We start from the raw sequence: 16,525 nt of genomic DNA on the forward strand, positions 1-16,525 counted from the left end.
AAAAGTAATGAGTTACTGTGAAAAGTAACTATTTAGTTATTTAAAAAAAAAATAAAAAAAAAAATTGCTCAAGTCCCATGCCCCATATACTCAAAATCGGTTGATCAACTTGACAGTTTCCATTCACATCACCGAACTCTGCTAAGCAATGTGGTCTAGAGCGTTTCATTATATATTCCCTCCCCGCTGTATGTATATTTCTCTCCCACCCACCCACCCCCTCCTAATGTACAGTCCCCTCCCCATCATATGTATATACTCTGTCAGGATCTAGGGGTAACAGTACTGTATATTTGAATACCGCTTATGTCACAAATGTATCAGTACTAAATACCTATATGTCCCTATGCCATAAATGTCATGTATGTTGTGTATGTCATAAATGTCTATATGAATTGAAAATGGGGGACCCTGATGGAAACAAGACAAACGTCTTTCTCAGGTCTGCATCCCCTTAACAATTGTATGTATTGAGCCGTACTGTATTGTACCCATTCTGCAATCTGTTAAATAAAGTTTTCATTCATTCATTCATTCATCCATTCATTAATTCATTCATAACCATCTTGCAGCGTTGTTATCAAAGCATTGCAACGTTAGAATAGTTAGGATATCAATTGTGCATGAAAGGACTATATTTATATTGTTTGATTAGTATTATGAGATTCCCTGGCAGATTTCGTACAGTCAAAATCCGTTGATCTTGAGTTTCAGTGAACACATTGCACTCACCGTCACCAGTCTGCGGTGGTCGAGATGTAACGTTAGTCCAGTTGACTCCAGCAGCCCTTCAAACATGTTCTTTATCTCGTTTCCATGTTGTATATTAATTATCTCTCCAAGTAGTTGCTAAATGGTTTGTTAGTTCGTTATTATTACTGCGTTCTTATTATGTAGATTCATAGCGAGCGTCCTCTTGTTGTTTACTGTAGAGAGCGCCTATTTCTTTCAGAACGTCAGTGGCCAATCAGAAGTGCGAAACCAGAATGAGGCTACGGAAAGAAATAATAATAATAATAATACTTCGTTTTATATAGCGCCTTTCAGTCTACAGTAAACAAAACAAACGCAGGCGAAATAAGGACGCTCGCTATGAATCTACATAAAAAGAACGCAGTAACGAACTAACAAACCATTCAGTAACGTAAGTAGCGTTACTGAATTTCAAAAGTAATGCGTTAGAGTACTAGTTGCGGCAAAAAGTAACTTCGTTTCTGTAACGCGTTACTTTGTAACGCGTTAGTCCCAACACTGCTGATAACTGGCTTACACATATTGATAGGAAGTCAATGGTGGGTGCTGTGCTTCTGGATTTTAGCGCTGCATTCGACATTATAGATCATGATCTTCTGCTCATGAAACTTTCAGCTTATAAATTCAATGAAAGTGCTATTAAGTTGTTAAAGAATTACTTACTTAATAGTAGGGGTGCACCGATATATCGGTCGGGTATCGGTATCGGCCGATAAGTGCCTTGTTGACTGCTATCGGCCTATCGGCCGATAAGCTCAAATGTGCCGATAGCAGTCGCCGATAAATACCCATCAATTTGTGTAGCGTCAAAAGGCAAAAAAAAAAAATCACTCGCGACCTACCTGCACAACGCCCGCCGTCCCCCACACACACGCACAAGCTACTGCATCAAAGTAACTACTTATGATTAACAAGGCATTCGTTTTGTGGCATTAACGTTATATAGTTAGTGTTACACGGACAATAACATCAGCATATTATTATTACCCATAGCAGCAAGGCATTACTCCGAGTCCGTTCATTAGCTACCGGGAGATGCAAGACTAACGTTACTGGTGAAAATGTGATTTGCGTTGGAATACTCCTTTGCCAACTTGCTGTACTTTGCTTGCAGGTCTGCAGACATTATTGCTGCATTATGAATAGCCCCAACTTTAGCCAAGGTAACGTTATGGCTAAACCTTTAACAATAGTTAACGCTAGCTTTCGGTTAGCTGTTCAATGCTATTAATAACACAACTCCCCGTCAACACCCTCTCTCGGGAAGATGGCATTTAAGAAAGTATCTGCTGTTAAAATGACACAAACATTCGTTTTGTGACATTAACGTTATATAGTTAGTGTTACACGTTCAATAACAAGCATATTATTTACCCGAAGATAGCAGTAAACAAGGCATTACTCCGTTAGTCCGTTCATAGCTCGGTTCCATTCCGTTGCTCATTCCGTACCCAACTACACATTCTGCAATCTGTTAATAAAGTTTTCAACCAGACAAATGTATAGAAAGGCTTTGTTTTATTATAATATTTGTTGCAGTAAAATCATTATGTCTCATTTGGTCATGCTGTGGTGTGGAGCGCCGGTCGGCGGGCCGGGCAGCTAACGTAGCTACGTTAAGTGTGTTCTGCTCTCGCAAACAGAACAATGGCGGGATGCCGGAAAGTAGAAAAATGAATAAACGCTTGCCGATTGGTGGTAAGGACAGCAGGAGGTGGGTGCTAGCGGTGTGGCGTAATTGGCCGAATCGACTGTCAATCAAAATGGTTCCATTGCATTGGTTGAAAGCTCTGGTTGAGAGAATAGTATCCCGCTGCAGGCCGCAAGAATGGTTCCATTGCATTGGTTGAAAGCTCTGGTTGAGAAAATAGTATCCCTCTGCAGGCCGCAAGACGATACTGGGAGAGAGATAGTGATACCATAAACATATTTCTTGATGTTTCCTTTTTTTAAGTAAGTAAAGAGGCCTACAAATACAAACATACACATACAAATATACAGTAGTTTCATTAAATAAAAAAAAAAAAAAAATTACAAATACTTATATACAAATATACAAATATCGGTTTCGGTCGATAGTGTTAGTTGAACAATCGGTATCGGCGGCCAATTTTCATATCTGTGCATCCCTACTTAATAGACTACAATGCGTGATGTTTAATGGCACACTATCGGAGATGAGGGAACTCCATGCCGGAGTGCCCCAAGGGAGTTGCCTGGGTCCCTTATTGTATGCAATCTTCGTTAATGATTTACCATTAGTACTTAATAATGCATCAATGGAGATCTATGCAGATGATACTACCGTGTATGTAGCGGCGGAACAATCTGAGTCTGTTAATAGGTTATTGCAAGATGAGATGGTGCTAATTTCCAACTGGGTAAGTGAAAATAAGTTAAAGTTAAATGTTGCAAAAACCAAGAGTATAATGATAGCCTCAAAATATACATCTAGATCAAATCCTAAATTAAATCTAGTTCTGAACTGTGCTGATATCGAACAGGTCTGAGGCAAAACTGCTGGGTGTTGTAATAGATGAAACACTTTCTTGGTCGGAACACATTAGCAATATGGTGGCTAAGGGCCCTTTCTCACTCACTCATTCTGTCCGTACCGGTCGCGTACCGCCCTCATTCCGGGTCAGAGTGCGAACCCCCCCCCCCCCCCTCTCCCCCCTCTAGTTTGTGTACACACTGCAGTCTTGGTTCGCTTCGGGTTCTGTTTACGGTTTGCCTTTTGAGCGTTTACGCTTGCCGTAGGCGATGATGTCACGTTCGAAAATGTTAACAGGAATGTCTTAACACGACTGCGGACTCTGGATGCTGATATAAAATGAACAAATTGCCAATAAATATGAAGTTATATTTGAACCTCTGTTGTCAAGCCTTGTCAATATAACCCACCCCATTTTATCACGAATGGATGGTGTTGTAGAGTCCGCTTTTGAGCGTTTTAACGATAGCGCTAAGCTAACGGCTAAACGCTAGTTAGCTTAGCCTTTACTAGTAACATTGCTGCATCGATTATATGCATTATATTGCATGTCATTGATCTACTGGTCGACCACTGCCGACTGGTTGGGCACCACTGCAGGGCAGTACAGTGCGATATATATGTCGCACGTGCGACACTGACGTCAGTCTGTGCGATGAAAGGATTGACTTCAATAGCACTGGTGCGATGGCCCGCGATGGCCCGCTATCCACTTGGTACTTGTAGTCTTGTGCGATTAAATACAATGTCCCTTCTGCGTAAACTCCATATATCAAACACCAAATCCCATAATCCCTAGCGAACAATATCCCCGCGAGTTGCGAGCAGTGACTCATATCCGCTCGGCCCAGCTCACAACACAGCAGGTGACTGCAGGACTCGTCTCAGCAGCGTTTGGAATGCGGACATTGAAACGGAGCTAGTAGATAGTGTTGTCGCGACCCAAAACAAATCCCTGCTGTTTTATTCGGCAACGGGTCAAATGCATATAACATGCTTTGCAATCCTCGCGTCATAAAGTCCGAAATGAACGTTACGTTAGCATGAGCTAACAACAAGCTGTTCATAGCCATATTTATATAGAGAGAACAGCAGACGGGCAGAGTGAGGAGGAGGGTGAATGAATGAATGAAAACTTTATTTAACAGATTGCAGAATGGGTACAATACAGTACGGCTCAATACATACAATTGTTAAGGGGATGCAGACCTGAGAAAGACGTTTGTCTTGTTTCCATCAGGGTCCCCCATTTTCAATTCATATAGAATAGGGGGCAGACATTCTCCCTTCTCTGTGTATGTGTGTGCGTTTGGAAAGATCACATGAAGTCAGACGAGTATATTATATTGATAGTAAATGTACTGAGGGTGGACAGATAATGTTGATATTTAAACATAAAAAATACAATACAAAATAAATGTATTCATGATCATGCAACATAAAACGGTTGCGTGTTGCGAGTTCCAAAACATTTAACTTAAAGTTTAAAGCTCAATATATCAAAACGTGGCACTTTACAGTGAACAGGAGGTCTATGTGTATTAAAAACAATAGATTGTTTTTCCTTTAAAAGTCTGGAAGAGGTCAAAAATAAAAATGTCAAATGATATTTCCGTTGCCTTTTTTGAGTTGATCTAAATGTTACTGATTGTGTTAAATGGGCTTATGTTATGATATCGTCTCATATCGATTGCAGGCACCTGCATCGTATCATATCGTGGCATATATCAGCAAATATCGTATTGTTGTCCAAAGAATCTATATCGTATCGTATCGTGATGAAACTGGTGATTCCCACCCCTAGTAGAGTCCATACACCCAACACCAAATCCCATAATTCCTTACACGTAGCGTGTCTGGCTGTGTGACGTCAACTTGTCAGCATAAAATGACAGCCAAACATGGCACTGCAACTAAATAACACAAATACAATAGGCACATTTGTGACTGTTACAAATATAACACATTTTATACTTGTGCTACAAGATTTTGGCCTGTGCTACAAAACGATCAACCTCTGTAGCACCAGTGCTATGTGCAAAAAAAAATTAACGTACAGCCCTGCACCACTGGTCTAATAGAAATAAATGCATTCGAACAATGTATAGACATAGCAATGGCAAACAAAATTGCCAGGCCTAACCGCCCCCACTAGTGCGCACCTGAGACCACCTATTTCACCGGCCCCGGTTCAGCGCCCCCGGGGACGAATCAGTGGGGGGCGGGGACGGGGGACAGCGTTCTCACTCAGACAGACGCACCCTTTTCTGATGCGAGCCGGGTCTGATTCGACACAGAGCAGTGAGTGAGAAAGGGCCCTAAGAGAGTGATCTGTGGTACTTCAATGATCTGAAGGTGTAGAAATCTGTTGATTAATGGTACAGCAAAGCTTGTACTACAATCTTTGGTCTTATCACGCCTGGACTACAACTGTCCTATATGGTCTAACGCCTCTAGGCTTGACCTGAACAAACTCCAGTTAGCTCAGAACAGGGCGGCACGCCTCGCTCTGCGCTGCTCTGTGAGGAGTAGTGTTGGAGTGATGCATGCCGCGCTGACCTGGATGACAGTGGAACAGAGGATGGCATGTAGCCTGGTAACCTTTTTGTTTAATATCTGTAATACTGGGAAACCGGAGGGTTTGCACTCACAACTGTACCCAACTAATATGAGACATGGATATAGCACAAGGCAAGTGAAGATTCATGCTTTACTTTACCTCTACCAAAAACAAATGCTCTGAAAAAGACGGTAATATATAGAGCAGTTGCTTATTGGAATAAAATACCCAGAAATATAACTATGATAAGGAACAAATTTATGTTTTAAAAAAAAGTTTAAAATTGCGCTCATGAATATTGAGTTACATTTTGGCCATTGACTTTTGAAAATAGTATGGAAATATAAAGGTGATCGGTGACTTAAGAAAAGTTATGCTATAATATGAGTTAAAATCATATATATGATTTTTATCTGTTTTGTTCTTATGGACTGAATATGTAATTTGTATTTTATGGTTGAGAATTGTGATATCTAACTTTTATTCACTGTTTTGTTCGTTGTGATGTTTTCTTGTGAGTACTTACATGTTTGGTTTTATATTTTTATTTAACTTTTTTTGTGCGTTTGTATTTTTAATGTTTGGACCCCAGGAAGAGTAGTCTCACTTTGGTGTAGACTAATGGGGATCCACAATAAAACAATAAACCAGCCTATGTACCACTTCATTGTTTTTGTTTATTCTATTTAATAATTTGTCTGCAAAATGTAAAAAGTATATGTCTACTGATGTCTGTCGATTTGAAATGTTTATTTATGTCTGTCTGGTATTGGGGTTGGGGTGAGGAGGGAGGGCGTTATTTTATTTTCATTCTGTTGGTACTTTTGGGCCTGGCTGTAAAAAAAAAATTTCTTGAAATAAAAAAAAAACTTGATCAAAAGAAAATGAGGCATGTCAATTATCGCTTTTAGTGCGTTTGGGCCTTTCGACTCTGGAACCAGATTAGACAATTAATTTTACAGTTTGGGAAGCACTTATTTGTTACTTACTTAATTGTATGGTGCTATACAAATAAAGATGAACATCAACATACTCATTTACTCCTGTAGGCTAAGGAGATCCTGACCAAGGAGTCCAACGTGCAAGAGGTGCGATGTCCCGTCACAGTGTGTGGAGACGTGCACGGCCAGTTCCATGACCTGATGGAGCTCTTCAGAATCGGCGGGAAGTCTCCTGACACAAACTACTTGTTCATGGGAGACTACGTGGACAGAGGCTACTACTCAGTTGAAACAGTCTCACTGCTTGTATCATTAAAGGCAAGTAAAACTGAATGTTAATCGGAATTCATTTCTGTGTTTTCTGCCTTAGAGGAGAATTGGAGACTATTGGCGAGGAAGTCCGGAGGATATGAGAAGACTTGCGATTGTGTTTCTATAGGAAGTGAAATATACAGTTTAGCAGATATTTACATGTGAAAACGCATTCCTTGCCTTCTGGATATAGTTCTTGCAGACACTGTGTACACAGACCCATGACCAGGCTGCATCTTCAACCATATGTTCTGAGATGTAACATCATAACAGAAAAGAACTGATGGCAAAATGAACTAAAGACGTCTAGAAGTTGGAGTTAGAGCAACTGCTAGTACTTGTACAGTATTCATGTTTATTCTTTTTCCGTTTTTCTCCCCTCCCAATGTTGGTCGTTATGCCAATTCCCAATCCCCTTCCTGGTCGTTTCGCACTCTACCCCCTACTGTCGGTCCGGGAGGGCGGAGACTATCACATGCTTCCTCCGACACATGTGTACTAGGGATGGGAATTGATAGGATTTTATCGATACGATTCCATTATCGATTCTGCTTATCGATTCGATTCTTTATCGATTCCTGATCAATTTATAATTTAAATAATTAAATTGGAAATGCAACAGACTAAGCTTGTTAGAATAACAACATGCAACTTGACATTTCTGATTGTCATTTATTGTTGAGCCCCCATGTCAGAAAAATACAAAAAATAAAACATTAACTATAGCCTACACTTAAATAAAATAATGTTTAAGATTCTTTTAAGATTATCTTAAAATGTATTTTTTTTTTTTATTCTTAAACTAATTTAATCTATTGAATAACGACCTGTTGAATGTAACTACAGTTCAACATCTTAAACTAATTGAATCTATTGAACCGTAGTTGCATTCAACAGGTCGTTATTCCTCTGACTTCTCTGTCTCACACACACACACACACCACACACACACAGAGCTCCCTCCCCGGGCCCCTGTCCTGTAAGGTATTGGCTTGTGTTGCTACACGACACATTTGTATGTTGCACGGTACTGCCTGGCTTACCAACTAGTAAACAAACACTCCGTCTCTTATTATATGTGAACTAAAGAGTACAAGGTTTACACAACAGCCCCCACCCGCTTTTTTATTGTATTTGTACCTGTACTATCCGCGGTCAGCTGTTTATCTCTCTCTGTGAGCTTGATTAACTAGCGTTATTACATGGCGTTTTCACATTCGCCGAAATGCTTGCTTGTGATTGGTCAACAGCCCCCCGACTGCTGTCATTATTTTTCGATAATGACCGCAGATTTTTCAATAATGACCGCAGAGCGCAGCTGTTCGCAATCAAGCCCACTGACACACACTGTTTCAGTGCTGCCGGCGATGACAGGGGGCGGAGCAACGAGCGGAGCCTGAACACAGCGGAGCCAGAACAGAGGCTGCTGCTCGCGATAATAATAATCACTTTATTTGGGCTGACAGAGCCACAGAACTGCGATTTGTCAAATGAATTAGGTATATTGTTAGTAAGTTAGCCATGTAATAAGCGGGATAATGTATAGCTTTACTCGGTCATTGTCGCAAAATAATTGACCTTCACTCCGTTTAAAACACCTCGGCGCGGCACCTCGGTATTTTAAACTCTGTGTCGGTCAATTATTTTGCGACAATGACCTCCTAGCCATACATTATCCCTTACTTAGCTAGCACTAGCTCCGCGGCTAATCTTAGGTTATCCTGAACTAAATCAATGACTAGGTTCTAAAGCATTAGAGTAGTTTTCACTGCACATAGAAGCAGCCAAACAGCGGGAGCATTTCGGGAGCATATGACCAAAACCCAGGCAATTTTGAGGCTTTAAGGAATCAAATAGTCTGCCATGTCTGTAACCTAAGATTAACCGCGGTGCTAGCGTTGGCTCACGTTAGCTAGCGCTAGCTCCGCGGCTAATCTTAGGTTATCCTGAACTAAATCAATGACTAGGTTCTAAAGCATTAGAGTAGTTTTCACTGCACATAGAAGCAGCCAAACAGCGGGAGCATTTCGGGAGCATATGACCAAAACCCAAGCAATTTCGAGGCTTTAAGGAATCAAATAGTCTGCTTTATGGCTACATGCGTGGCGCTAAAGTTATGCACAACTAAAACCTGGCAGCGATAAGGTAATCGATAGTCACGGAGGCACGCGATTCCAGGAATCGGATAATTAGGAACCGGTTCCCAATTTTCGATTCCCATCCCTAATGTGTACCCAGCTTCTTTTCACCTGGCAGCGCAGACTCTCACTGGGAGAGTGTAACGTGTGGAAGGTCACACTACCTCTCCTAGATCCTTCCCTTGCTGTGCAGGCGCCCCGACCGAACTGTAGGAGTTGCTGTTTACAACGACCAGGACCCACCCTCGCCGGCTTTCCCACCCGCTAACACTGCCAATTGTGTTTAGTATGGACGGTCGGCAAACCCGGAAGCACCACAGCTGGATTCGATCCCACTGTCTCTGTGGTGGTAGACAGACGCTTAGTCTGCTGCGCTACCCGGCCACACTTTATTATGTTTAATATATATATATATATATATATATATTAGAGCTGGGCCGTTAACGGCGTTAACGTGCTGCGTTAACGCGAGACTAGTATCGTGCGATAATATAATTGACGCCGTTAATCTTTTTCTCAACGTTGGGTCTGTATTGTCCTTAAATACTTGCCGTAGTTCACAGCTGTGGTACCCGGAAGTGATTGCACAAGTATGTACCGGAGCCAGGGTTCGAAATTAACGGGGGCTTGGGGCATAATGCCCTTGAAAATGGACAAAATGCCCTCGAAAATCAGTTAAGGGGGGCAGAAAATGCCCCAGACAGTTTACTAATTATATATATTTATCCGGTAATGGAGCATCTGTGTATCGTACGGTTCAGATGACGCACAAATAAAAAAATTCATTTGGCGGCCAGGTGCTAGTCAGTTTGTGTAAAAATGGCAAGCACAATATAAATCAATCTTCATTACGACTTTAAAAACATAGCCATTAACATTACATAGGCCTACACACATCTTGCCATAGCGTTAGCAGTTTGTACAACACAACGCACGTTTTAACTATGGTAGCCCGACGCAGCTTGCAAGCTAATACTGTACAGTCAATGAAATGTCACCGTAGCTACTAGCTACTGTAGCAGAGGAGGAAATGGGAGTCTGAGAGGCGGGGTGTTTAAAGACAATTGTGCGGGAGCTTAGAGGACTGTATATAATTATCACCTTAGGGGGTGTGGTAGGATGCCTTAACTCTTAAACTAATTGTACCAAATACACAACTGAGTGAATAACTTAAAATGGAGTCACCTAAACTAGAAAGAGCGAGGAAACTGTTTGAATCATAATGCTTTTATATAAGCAAAAAAGGGGAAAAAAGATACATACAAAATATTGTCATCACGTTACACAATGCCTAATTAAATACTATTACTAAATTTAGATGGGCGCCCAAATAGTTCTATTAAAGTGTTCTGGCCAAACGTTGCCGCGGTTACCACTGTCAGAGGAACAATTCCCTCTGCAGGATGAGAGAGATGGAGAGAGTTAATAATCCTGGGGGTGAGAAAAGGACCCGGATGAGTTCTGTGATGAGGAGTAGTAGACCGCTGCGTGGTGATGAGGGCGGGAAGACGCTGCCCGGTCCAATAGGCGCCACCAGTCTGCTCCTGCAGACCAGATGCACCGCTGTGGTGGATCAGAGTGTCTCGCTCCGCTCCGTGGTGCTGCACGGCGCACGCCGACAGCTGCTGCAGACACGCTGGTCCCCTCTGTACCACAGGCTACTGCTATGGCTACTTCTTAGGACTAGTTGTGTCCTTTTACAGCGACACAGAGACACAGACCCTATCTAAATGTTCTCTGGTCTGTGTTATATATCGACTGATATGTCCAGTATAGAGCAGCTATCGAAGCATGAGCCGAAGCTACTTTAGGTATTAGCGCCGAGCTAGCTAGCTTCGGCTAACTGGTAACGATAGATGGGGAATACTATAGTCCGCTGTAATATGCTAATCCCAGACGTTTACTAAACATCAAATTAGCTGGGTACTAAAACTCACTCTCTCTTGGTGGTATAATGTCCGCTTGGTAAGCCACTTTACATACTTGGTCACCGTCACAAGAGCAACGCTGGGTGTACGTCTGCTCTCGATGGGTGTCCGGTCAAGTTCAACGTCAACAAGCATAGAGGAAGTGACGCAGATACGAGGGAACACTACCACCTCTGGCCCACTAGATGGCAGCACCGTCATATAACCTGAGATGCCATCAATAGGCAGTAGGCAGACAGTGTAACATTATGTGGTAAATAATAACTTAACTCCCACATATTAAACAGGTTGGTGAACTTAAAGGGGGATTATTTTAGGTCTAATTTTACCTAATTGCAGACCCTTCAGCACAGCCGCCCCCTGATTTGCGGCGCTAATCAGTACTGAGGTCTGCTGAATGTCTAGTAGTCACTCAGGCTGGTCAGAGTCAGAGTACGGGGGTAGTCGGATCAGTCGAGCCACTGGTCTGTGGTATGTTCTTCCTCCGACATCCACGATAGCAGAGCGGACTCTTCCGTCTTGCCCTTTTACCACACTCTTCACCCCTCCGGTGAGCCAGCGGGCTCCGGGGAGTGCCTGATCCACGATCATGACTGGGGTTCCTGGTTCTAGGTTGCCTCTTTCAGTGATCCACTTGCGGCGGCCTTGCAGCGATGGGAGATATTCGGTGGTGAACCTCTTCCAGAATTGGTCGGCTAAAGCCTGACTATACCTCCATTGTCTTCTGCCGATGATCTCGGTGGAGGCGTAGACCGCAAAGGGAAGGGCCGCGTCTCGCCGCCCCATCAAAAGGCTGTTGGGTGTTATGGGGTCGAGATCGGCCGCGTCGCTACTGACGTACCCCAGTGGCTTGGAATTCAGAATGGCTTCAATCTCCACCAGCACGGTGTTGAAGACCTCTGCCTTCGGAACCTGTCCTCTGAGCGCGGCTGCTAGAGCAGCCTTTACTGACTTGACCTCTCTCTCCCACGTTCCACCGAAGTGGGGTGCATTTGGAGGGTTGTAGGAGAAGGTGACCTGTTGGGAGGCCAGCTCGTCCCTCAACTCCTCACTCATCTGGTGGTAACTCTTGATGAGTTCAGCTTCTCCTCCCTTGAAATTCGTCCCGTGATCAGACCATAAGGTATGGGGTCGCCCTCTCCTTCCAGTAAATCGACGGAATGACTGGAGGAAGCTGTCTGTTGTCATTTCAGCCAGCACCTCGAGATGGACGGCTCTCGTGGTGAGGCACTTGAAGATGATTCCCCATCTCTTAGCAGTTGCTCTCCCGATCTCCGCCTTGATGGTGAAGGGCCCGAAGCAGTCCATGCCCGTGTTGTGGAAGGGCGCTTCTTGGAGACGGAGGCGGCAGGATGGGAGGTCAGCCATTCGTGGCATGATGGGTTGGGCTCTGAGCTTCTGGCAGTCTGTGCATGACCGTTGGTAACGCCGCACAGCCTCCCGGCCGCGAAGTATCCAGAACCTTCTCCTGAGCTCCGCGAAGAGCCGCTCCGCTCCAGGGTGATACAATTTGGTGTCATAGTGACGAATCACCAAGTTAGTCACCGGATGCTTCGAGGGGAGTAGGATGGGGTGTTTGCTGTCCTCAGTGAGGCCCTGAGCCCGTCGTAGGCGGCCTCCGACACGTATGAGGTCTTTCTCGTCCAGTTCGGGGGCCAGTAGCCTCAGCTTGCTGTCTCTTGGTAGCTCCATCTTCCGTCCCAAGCACGCCATCTCGATCTGGAAGACCTCCCGCTGCACCCTCTGCAGCAACATGATCTCAGCTGCGGCGTAGTCGTCGGCGCTGAGAGGGGTCGGGTCTCCGGGACCGGGGTTCCGGTGGTGGAAGGTACGTACTTGGAGCTCTTCTAGGGTCTGGCAATCCTCAACCTTGGGACCGTCAGTATTTGAAGGGTCTTGGAGTCCAGTGAGGCCGCAGAAGATGGACTTCTTAAGTTCCACCTCCACCTCTGCGTTCTCCAAGTTCGGAGGAGAAGGCCAGTCTTCTTCTGGCTTGCGTAGGTAGTCGGGTCCACGGTGGTAGAGGTTGGGACGTGCCAATTCCTCGAGGGTCGCACCTCTGGTGATCACGTCCGCCGGGTTGACATCTGTCGAAACGTATCGCCAGCAGCTGATCCCCACAAGTTCTTGGATCTCTGTCACCCTTGTTCCCACGAATACTTTATATCTGCACGAAGTCGACTGGATCCACTGGATGACTGTTGTGGAGTCAGACCACATCGACACCGCGTGAAGGGGGAGGTGCAGCTCTTCCTTCAGCATCTTTCCCAACTGGGCTCCACTTAGAGCTGCGCAGAGCTCCAGCCGGGGAATGGATTGCTGCTTCTTGGGTGCAACTCTTGAGCGTGCAAGAGTGAAGGAGACGTGGACTGTGTCGTCGGGCTCCACCGCGCGCAGGTACGCTACTGCACCATATGCCTTCTCAGACGCGTCACAGAATACATGAAGGGAGAGCTGGCTGCCGGTCAGACTGACGCTCGAGGGAAAGTAGCTCCTGGGAAACTCGATCTGTTGGAGGGTGGGGAGCTCTTCTTCCCACTTCTTCCACTTCGCCCCGAGTGTCTCTGGTAGGGGGTCATCCCATCCCTTCGCCTCAGTCCACAGCTCGCTGACCAGAGCCTTGGCACGAGTCGTGTAGGGGTTGATGTAACCCAACGGGTCATATTGACTCGCCAGAGTACTGTAGATCGACCTCCTGGTTACGTAATGGCGAGTTTCGATTTTCTTTTGCCGGTAACACAGGGTGTCAGACTTGAAACGCCAGAGGAGACCCAGAGTCATTTCCTGGGCGTCCTCACTTGACTGGGAGAGCCAGGTCTCGCTGCTGTCAGCCTTCGCTTCGTCTGGGAGGTCTCGGACGACCTCAGGGTCGTTGGTGGCCCACTGGCGGACCTCAAAGCCAGCGGTGGCCAGGAAGGTGCGTATGTCATGCACCAGCTTGTAGGCCTCTTCCGCGGTCTCCACGCTGTGGAGGCAGTTGTCCACATAGAACCTTGAAGGTCGGCATGGGCTCTCTTCTCAAGAGCGGTGTGGCGTATCTGAGGACACCGCGCACGCAGACACGCTTGGTCTTGGCTTGGAGAAGATCCATCGCCGCCTTATCTTCTTTGGAGCGAGTGTGTATCTTCTCATTTTTGTATGGAGCAATGTCCAGCTGCCATAACCTCTGAACATTCTCCAGCAATGCCTCGTCTTCGTGCCCCGCTCCAATGAAGAGGCAGTGGGTCTGACGGGCGTTCAGATTTCTTAGACTGATGGGGCCCTGCAGGGTCCAGCCTAGCGGAGTCTCCAGGGCGACGGGACATCCGGGTGGACCCGGGATGATGTGCTTGGGTAAAGTGAGGTTCACATTATCGGAGCCGAGCAGGAGGGTGGGCTTCACCTCCATTGCAGCGTTGATCCCCAGATTACGGAGATGTGGGTACCTCTTCATGAGGGACTCCATCGGGCTCAACCCGGCAGCTGTGAATACGCGACTCACTTTGAAGACTTCCTTCGGCCGTCCGGCCGGTGTGAGGGTGAGGGCCACACTTTCTCCTTGAATAGTGGTGCGCCCTGGTTGGATGGTGAGGAGATCCAGCTCCTCTGCGTCGCCCACGAGTCCAAGGGCGATGGCAGCCTCACGCATCAGCAGCGTGCGCTCCGAGCCATCGTCAATAACCGCGTAGGTCTCCAGAGTCTTGTCGCGGTTCCGCAGGACCACCGGCACAATCTTCAACAACACGCGGGGAGTGCTGCCTCTCACGGGGCCCACGTAGTAGTTGCGTAGCTCTCTAGAGGGCTCATCACGGACTTCCGCCACATAAGGCTTAGCCTTGTCGTCTCTATTGTTGAGGTCGTGGAGGGCCGTGAGGTGGATCTTCCCGCACCCGCTCTGTCTGCAGGGTCCCTTGAGGGTGCAGTCCTTTGCTCTGTGCTCACGGGCGCACTTCCAGCACCGCTTATTCTCTATTATCCACTGTTTCTTTTCCTCTGTAGTTTTCTCCTTGAACACGGGACAGTTGTCTAGCCAGTGGACCTCTGTGCAGCACTGGCATGGCGGCGGAGTCTTCTTCTCTCCTTTCTTCTGGGAGGAGAAGCCTCGTTGGCCTTTCGGGGGCCCTTGGTGCTCCTTTGATCTGGTTTCATGTACGGTGGTCAGCACCCTAACGGGCCGCCCCGTTCGGTCTGACTTGTCTCGTCCACTGCGTCCATTGCCTCTCGGCTCTTCCCGCTTGGGGAGGCGGATGTGCCTCATCTCCGACTTCAGGAACTCTGAGAGCTCCATCAGGGTAGACAGTGGCTGTTGGGGGTGGAGACGCTCGTGTTCCCGTCGGAACCTCTCTTCCCTTTCCTTTGGAAGCTTCCTGACGAAGCGTTCTACGTTGGAGCCTGCATAGAGCTCAGTGCGGCCGGCGGCTCCTTGAAACGTCAGGAGGCTCACCAGAGCCTGTACCTTCAAGGAGTATGCGTCCAGGGCGTGGTCGTCCTTTATGTCTGCCATTTCTCCCAGCTCGTGGATCTCCTCCAATATGTGGTCCCACGGGCGTCCCCAGCGCTCGTCCAGGGCCTGGAGAGATGAAGTATAGGGGGTGGGGGAGTATGCGTTGGCAGTGCATATGAGCTTGGCCGCAGGCAGCGTACAGTGCATAGACAGCTCGAGGAACTTCTGTTGCTCGCTGTGGTTGGCGGCGCCCAGGAGGAACTCCAGACACATCCTCATGTCATGGTACTGACTTCTAGAATTGTCTTTGAAGAATGGGATGGCGCTCCCTGGTGGGCGCTGTGGGAGCGGGTCGTACCTAGGGGCCGGTGCAGTTACGGGCCAATGTTGATGGGATCTGGAGGTTGCTCTGTGTGTGGCGGGTAGCCGCTCACATTGAGAGCGGGGTGGCACCTCTCTTGGTGCCGTATATTCCTCCTGCAGACGAGCCAGTCGCCTTTCCAGGTCTTCGGAGTCGGCCTTGTCCCTTGTTCGGGGTCGGGGATACGTAGCCGGGTGCTCCTCCCTTTCAGGCTGGCGGCGCTGGGGTGAGTTATTCCTAGTGGATGCTCTTGATGATTGCCTGGAGGCAGAGGCCGATTGCAGTTGGGCGGTAGCGAGCCGGGTGTACTCCCAAGGCCTGGGCTGCCGCTCTATCGCGCTCCCGCTCCAGTGCTTCCGCGGCTCTTCTCTCTGTCGAGCGCATCTTCGCGTTGTTGTTGCATGCATTGGAATATGAATTCTGTTTGGCTGGTAACGCTCCCTCTGCTTTGTGCTCTGCTGGGGGGCCTACTAGTTCTGCGAGTGTCTAGGAAGAACTCTCCCGGTTGGAAGTGATTGAAGTCCTGCCTGCCGCGTGGCTCCACTCTGTCTGGGGGATTGATATCCTCCAGGTTGCGAGTCGTTTTCAGCGGAGTCACTCCTCTTCTTCTTCAGG

At 46.7% G+C, this 16,525-nt stretch overlaps 1 protein-coding gene across 1 annotated transcript in view; it reads left to right on the forward strand.

Annotated features, from left to right (window-relative positions):
* ppp2cb (protein phosphatase 2, catalytic subunit, beta isozyme) overlaps positions 1-16,525 on the forward strand; it is a 73,188-nt gene that overhangs the window by 28,117 nt on the left and 28,546 nt on the right. Inside the window, exon 2 of the mRNA XM_084324491.1 lies at positions 6,857-7,066. Within this exon, the coding sequence (XP_084180617.1) occupies positions 6,857-7,066 (210 nt within the window). The remainder of the gene's footprint in view (positions 1-6,856; positions 7,067-16,525) is intronic.

Source organism: Notolepis coatsorum (genome assembly GCF_963971535.1).
Source record: "Notolepis coatsorum genome assembly, chromosome: 11".
Lineage (NCBI taxonomy): Eukaryota > Metazoa > Chordata > Actinopteri > Aulopiformes > Paralepididae > Notolepis > Notolepis coatsorum.